The sequence below is a fragment of the Condylura cristata genome, unplaced genomic scaffold, assembly GCF_000260355.1.
Source record: "Condylura cristata isolate star-nosed mole 26May11 unplaced genomic scaffold, ConCri1.0 scaffold00039, whole genome shotgun sequence".
Lineage (NCBI taxonomy): Eukaryota > Metazoa > Chordata > Mammalia > Eulipotyphla > Talpidae > Condylura > Condylura cristata.
The window spans coordinates 4806627-4813148 of NW_004567140.1; the positions used below are offsets into that span (position 1 = coordinate 4806627).

Sequence of the window (6522 nt, forward strand, 5' to 3'; positions counted from 1 at the left end):
ACACAGGAGAGGACCTCTATGAATGTAAAGAATGTAGGAAAAGCTTCTCATCACAGTCATACCTCAAGGTACATCAGCGAATTCACACAGGAGAGAAACTTTATGAATGTAAAGAATGTGGGAAAACCTTCCTGTGGCAGAGAGAACTCAAGAGACATCAGAGTACTCACACAGGAGAACAAGCCCATGAGTGAAGAATGTGGGAAAACATTTTTCTGGCAGTAAGCACTCACGAAACACCAGAAAATTCACACAGGAGAAAAGCTCCACGAATGTGAAGAATGTAGGAAAACATTCCTGAGTCAGTTTTCCCTCAACGTACATCAGAGAATTCACACAGGAGAGAAACACTATGAATGTAAAGAAAACACACCAAGTTTCTTTCAGAAATAGCATCTCACTAACCATCAGAGAAATGACACAGGACTGTAACCTTGGTTGACTGACCATTAGTTTACAATTCACTATTCTATTTTTGTTCTATGGAAACTGTTCCCTTCCCCACCCCTACTATGAGTGGATCATATAGCTTATCTTTGGCCAGGGGATTTGAAAGATTTATCTATTTATGTATAATAAACTGGGGTATGGGCCCTCCATGGTGTTGCAGTGGGTTAAAGCACAGCACTATGAAGCTATCCAAAGCCAATGCAGCTTGAGTTCTATCCCGGGCCAGGAGGTGATCCGCATGGATGGCGGACCTCTCCTGACGTGCCCTCTGCTCCTCTCAGCAGTACATTTCAGTCAATCTGCCTGTTCTGCTCCCCACTCTGTCTCTGGTGAATCCTCTCACCCCATGCATCTGTTGCCCACACCCCGCTTCTTGTATGCAGGAATAAATAAATCATTAAAGTAAAAAACCTGGGGTTTGGGGTGTTGGGCAATGAGAAGTTTCACCAGAGACAGAGGGGAGCAGAACAGGAGAGCTTACTGAAATACACTGCTGAGAGGAGCAGCAGGTGAAAACAGAGGGTTCTGCTGTGCGATGTGAGTCAGCTCCCTGACCAGGGATCCATCATGCCATTGTGGGTGGCAGTAGCTTGATAGTGCTGAGACTTAATCCCTAGGACACCAGGTGGACCCCCATGCCAGGATACTTTAAGCACAAGTGGTAAACATTAATCCAGCCAGGTCACTGAAAACTCTACCCCCACCATGTCTTTTCATATTCTGTGGCTGTGGAGTACATGTGATCTGCCAGTTTTATTGTGGGAGCTGAAGGGTGGGACAGTGTCAACACGGAAGGCTTCACATTAGACATGATTTTTTTCTGTCTGGGTTTTTGCTAGCTCACACTGCTGTGTGAAATGTTCTTGACTAATTTTAACTTTTTTGGTGGAGGACCAAAGGGCTTCATTTGTCATGAATGTTAAATGCACGAAAGTGACACACTTCTCCTTCAACATACAGGAGAAAGATAAAGTAGCTTTTAAATACGGTATTAGGTGTAAGTTAGCCAAAAAGACTTGAAAGGAGAAAGATCACAACTTGAGGCAATTGGAGACTCATTTAGGTATTTATTAGCTGGAGTAGAATTGAACAATGAGTTTTTGAGGAAGCTGTGTCTCCTTTAAGCTTTTCTACTGGGAGGAGCCAAAGAGATGGAAGTGCTAGTGTGCCTTGGTTAATGGCAGGCAAGACGCCGGGATAGGGTAGGGCACAGCTGTACTCACCCACCTTCCCTGCACACGTCATTTGCCACAAGTGCCGTCAGTCTGGGCCTCCCTGCTGGCGTAGGAGGTCAAGTCTGAGCGCTACCATGTGACCCACCTGAGGCCTGGGCCCACGCTGACCAGGGAGTGACCCACATGTGCTGTGCACACCCCTGCTTCGGCCACTGCTCCCCTCAGTTGTGCATTTCTGTGATCTGCTCCCCATTCTGTGTCTGCTGAATCACGCCCCCCCGCCGCCCCCCCCCATACCCCAGTTCTTGTATGCATAACTAAATGAGTCTTGAAAAGCAAACATCTATCATCGTGGCTTTCCAGAGAACCAAGACTGATGTCATGGTGATTTAATTGTTTCTGGCCAAGGAAATGGGACTGCCAAGGAAATCCCTCAGCAATGCAAGAATCCCTACAGTGCACTTGAAGTTGTGGAATTCACCTTTCTTGCCGTATTGCTCACCATCCAGAAGCTGCTGACTTGAGGGGAGGGCAGGATGGTCTTCTGAAGACTCAGTGGCACAACTTCAGTCTTTGCAAGACTTTGAGGTGCTGGCACAGGAGACTGCTGACTCTGTCCGGCCTGTTGTCCTGTCCTCCATGGCCAGAATTCAGGGGCCCAAGAATGAATGTGAGGACCTGGAAATGGCTGTGCTCACTGTCCCTGCATGGTGTATTCCCGGGGGAGGAACGTGTCCACCCAGACACACTGAGCGGAATTCCACTGACCTGGAAGTTCTGGCTGCTGCCCGGTCATATCTGGTCCTCCTGCCTCATTCAACAGGCCAAGAGGGGAGTTTGGCCACCTGGTGTGACTGGCCCTGCCACCACCACAGATTGGACAAGAGCCCCACAGTGGGTAAGGACAGTGTACAGAGTGTGAAGCACAGTGGTACGTGAGACTCGGGGTTTCCTTCTGCATGACTGTGCCCAGCTAATGGCCAGACCTCCAGGCATGGAGGCTTGGGTTACTCCCCACGGAAGCAGCAGTGTTGTGTCCTGTTGGTGGCGGATGGTGGCTCTGTTGGAGCAGCAGAGCTGAGGGAAGATCACATGGGTCCGCGCAGCACAATGAGAACGCAGGACGGGCCTACCTGGACGTACTGTGCAGCCCATCCGAGGGCGTCTCCTCTTGTGTCACATCAGGCACAAAGGTGGGACTGTAAGCAGGGAGTGGAGTGTTGTGTGCACGTGGGGGTGTAAGCCAGGATGGAGTGAACAAGGGTTGCTGCCCGACAAAGCCTGTCATGTCGCATCTGTCACCTACCTGCTGTTTTCACTGTCACTGGTGTCCCTTAGACTTCTCACACTGGGGCTTTGCGCTTGCTGAGAGTCCCCTGCCTGGGCCTAGCTGAGCTGACAGGCAGGAACCCTGAGCACCAGGGCCGCAGCCCTGAGGACCAGGGGGTTTAGGGGCTCCACTCGTAGTGAGATGAGGCGCTTATAGTGCAAAAGGGTGAAAAAGTCAGAAATCCCAACTGTGACACCATAAGCCAGCAGATGAGACACATTGTCGTGATTACCTCATGTCGACATGAGATATGTTTTATGCCCTCATGTAGCACGTAACGTGTTGACTTTAGACCGTAAGTATTGTTCATTTACAGAGTGTGAAGTTGCAGGGTTTTAAGGGGAAGGTTTTATTCCTCAAGGACATACTTTAGGCAGTGCATATGTGTCCTGACAGAATTCTGACCTTCCGTTGTCTTGGAGAGGAAGTGTGATTTAAGGAGATAGTGCTGTGGGAGGAGTAGATAGCATGACTTACGGTGATGAATTTATGATGCTCTATTTCTACTACATTGTCAGAATTCCTGATCTATTAGTTTATGTGGAGAGCCCTGACTAACCAACCCCACAGCAGAATGTTGAATTTCTTCTAAAACTTGTTGTTTGAGGGCCTGGTGGTGCAGTGGGTTAAAGTGCAGCACTGTGAAGCCGTCCTCAGCCACGGCTGCAAGAGTTTGATCCCTGGCCAGGGAGTGGCCCACAGGGTGCAGCAGCCCTCTCCTGTCTCACCCACTGCTCCCCTCAGCAGCGTGTTCCACTCTGCCTGTTCTGCTCCCTACTCTGGTAAATCCGTTCGTTCACCCTCCCACCCCAACCCCACACCACTGACCTGTACCCAGTTTTTGTATGCAAAAACAAATCTTCTATTTAAGAAAGTTGTTTGCCATTTAAATAGAGACTCCTCAATGATAGGTTGCAGGCATCAAATGCTACTATTTCCCAAAAGATTTCCATTTGCAGGGCTTCCCTGGTGGTTCTGTATTAGGAAGCTGCCTGCAGCCTCTGCAGCACATTTTGACCCAGAGCCAGGCAACTGAGTCACAGGACAGACCTCCTGTCCTGCCTGCAGCTCCCTCCAGCAGTGGATTTCGGTCAGTCTGCCTGTTCTGCTCCCCACTCTGTCTCTGAATACTCTCACCCCCTGCACCTCTGGCCTGCATCCCAGTTCTAATATGGATAAATAAATAAATTTTTAAATGATGATTTTCTATGTGTGACTCATCAGCATTCCTGGATACTGTCATGGTCCTTCAGGATGTCACTGCCCACAGCCCAGGGGCACCCCACTTTTATTATCCTCCCCTCTGTACAACGAGGTCTTATTCTGTGAACATTTGTAAAATGTCTTTTCTTTTATATAATTTTCACATTGGAAAACTGGGGTGTAGGCCAGAAATTCATGGAGTGAAATTGTTACAGGGCAGTGATAGGGACACCCCTGAACCTCCAAACTTGCCTGCTCTAAATAGGTTCTGCTATTCGCCGCATTAAGACAAAACATATAAGACCTTTAATGGAAAGGGACTTTAATACAGTGAGTGTGCAATACAGAAAAGACAAAGAATATAGTTTGCAAATCAAACCCCCAAAGTTACCTGTAAGTTCCCTCATGGGTAAATGTCTACCCAAAAGGGACTGCGCAAAGCAAGGCCTGAAAGCCCGACACAGATTAAAGTACCTTCCGGTGGAGACTCATAGAAAATGGTCAGCAATGGCCGGACAAATCTGGGAGGAAAAGAGCAATACCAAATCAAGATAAATGCTGCCATAGTCACCGCTCCACCCCCATCCCCCACCCCCGCCACGGGTCCCTCACCCACGTCTATTTCACCCAGTCCAGGGCCAAGAAGCAAACTTAGTTTCTTCACATGTCTCTCTTCCATGTGGCTCCCTCAGGTCCGCTTCTGGCTCCATCCAGCTTCCTTCCTGTCTCCTCTCCAGATTCTTCTCTCCTCTGCTCCAACTTCTTTGGGTGGGGCAGGGAACCTGGAAGCTCCCCTTTTCCTGTGGACCACCTAGTTACAAAAGCATTGTTCAGAGGCAGATTGGGGAGCAGGGCATATGGGGGCTACTGCAATACACTGCTGAGGGGCCTCCCTAGTGGTGCAAGTGGTTAAGCCACAGCACTTTGAATCCTTCCGCAGCCACTGGAGAGCAGGTTTTAGCCACAGCCAGCAAGCTCACGCATAGGCACAGTAGACCTCTCCAGCCTTACAACTGTAGTCCTAAGTAGTATATTTCAGTCGATTTGCCTTTTTCTGATGATCACTGTCTCAGGAGAAATCTCCAGCCAGCCCCCACCCATGCCTCAAACACCTCATTCTTGTATGCATAGATACATAAATCTTAATTAAAAAACATCATCTGGCTCTTTTTTTTTTTAAAGATTTATTTATTTATTTATACAGAACTGGGGTACAGACCAGAGATGCGGAGGGTGAGAGAGAATTTCCCAGGGACAGAGTGGGGAGCAGAACAGGCAGATCGACGTACACTGCTGAGGGGAGCAGCGGGCAGGTCAGGAGAGGTCTGCCGCGCCATCTGCAGCCAGCCCCCACCCATGCCTCAAACACCTCATTCTTGTATGCATAGATACATAAATCTTAATTAAAAAACATCATCTGGCTCTTTTTTTTTTTTTTTTTAAAGAGTTATTTTATGTGTACAAGTGGGCTGTAGGCTAGAGGGGTGGGAGTGGTGGGTGAGGGAAATGGAAGAATAGAATAGAAAAGTTCCAAAGAGGCGCCATAAGACCAGAAACCTGGCTCACACAATGCTGGGAGCTGGGGTGGGAGGAAAGGGGATTAACATACCCATTAACCTAGCTACTGGCACTTAAGCTTGAAGAAGGGAGGAGGGGATGACAGGGCCTTGAAGCACCAAGGAGAGAGGGCAGAGCGCCCCCTGGCTGTGAGGCTGGGAAAGTGGAGAGTGGGGGCCTGGGTGTGGGGTGTAGAGCAAGCCCAGACGAAGGGGTGAGTGAGTCCTGATGCCACTTACAACCTGAGGGCTGGTTTGTGGAGCTGTGGTCACTGCCAAATAATGGTTTTGTAACACGGGAAGAGTAGGTTCCAGATGCCTGCCCCACCCAGAGAGGTTGTTGCTGAGCTGGGAGGGAAAGAGGCTGCAGAGGAGGCTGCAAGCAAGCAGGATGGACAGCAAGCAGGAGACCTGGAGGAGCCACACGGAGCAGAAAGACACGTGAAGAAACTACTTCTTGATGCTGGACTAGGTGATGCAGGTGGGTGAGAGACCCGTGGGGAAGTTGCCTGTGGCAACTTTTATCTTAAACTTGATTTTGCTCTTGATCTCCCAGACTTGTCTGACCATACCTGACCCTTTTCTATCGATCCTTCAGACTTGTGTTGGACTTTGAGACTTTGCGTGGGCCAGTCCCTTTTGGGGGGACTTTTACCCACACGCGGATGGGTAACTTGTGTAACTTTAGGTGTTTGATTTAGAAATTATATTTTGTCTTCTGTATTGTGTGCTCATTGTATTAAAGTTCCTTTCCATTAAAGCTCTTATTTCTTGTCTTGATGCAGTGGATGAGACAACCTATTTAGAT

At 48.8% G+C, this 6522-nt stretch overlaps 1 protein-coding gene across 1 annotated transcript in view; it reads left to right on the forward strand.

Moving 5' to 3' along the window:
- Window positions 1-1803, forward strand: part of LOC101630328 (zinc finger protein 525-like) — a 6848-nt gene extending 5045 nt beyond the window's left edge. Inside the window, exon 3 of the mRNA XM_012733166.1 lies at window positions 1738-1803. Within this exon, the coding sequence (XP_012588620.1) occupies window positions 1738-1803 (66 nt within the window). The remainder of the gene's footprint in view (window positions 1-1737) is intronic.
- Window positions 1804-6522: the final 4719 nt, after the last annotated feature.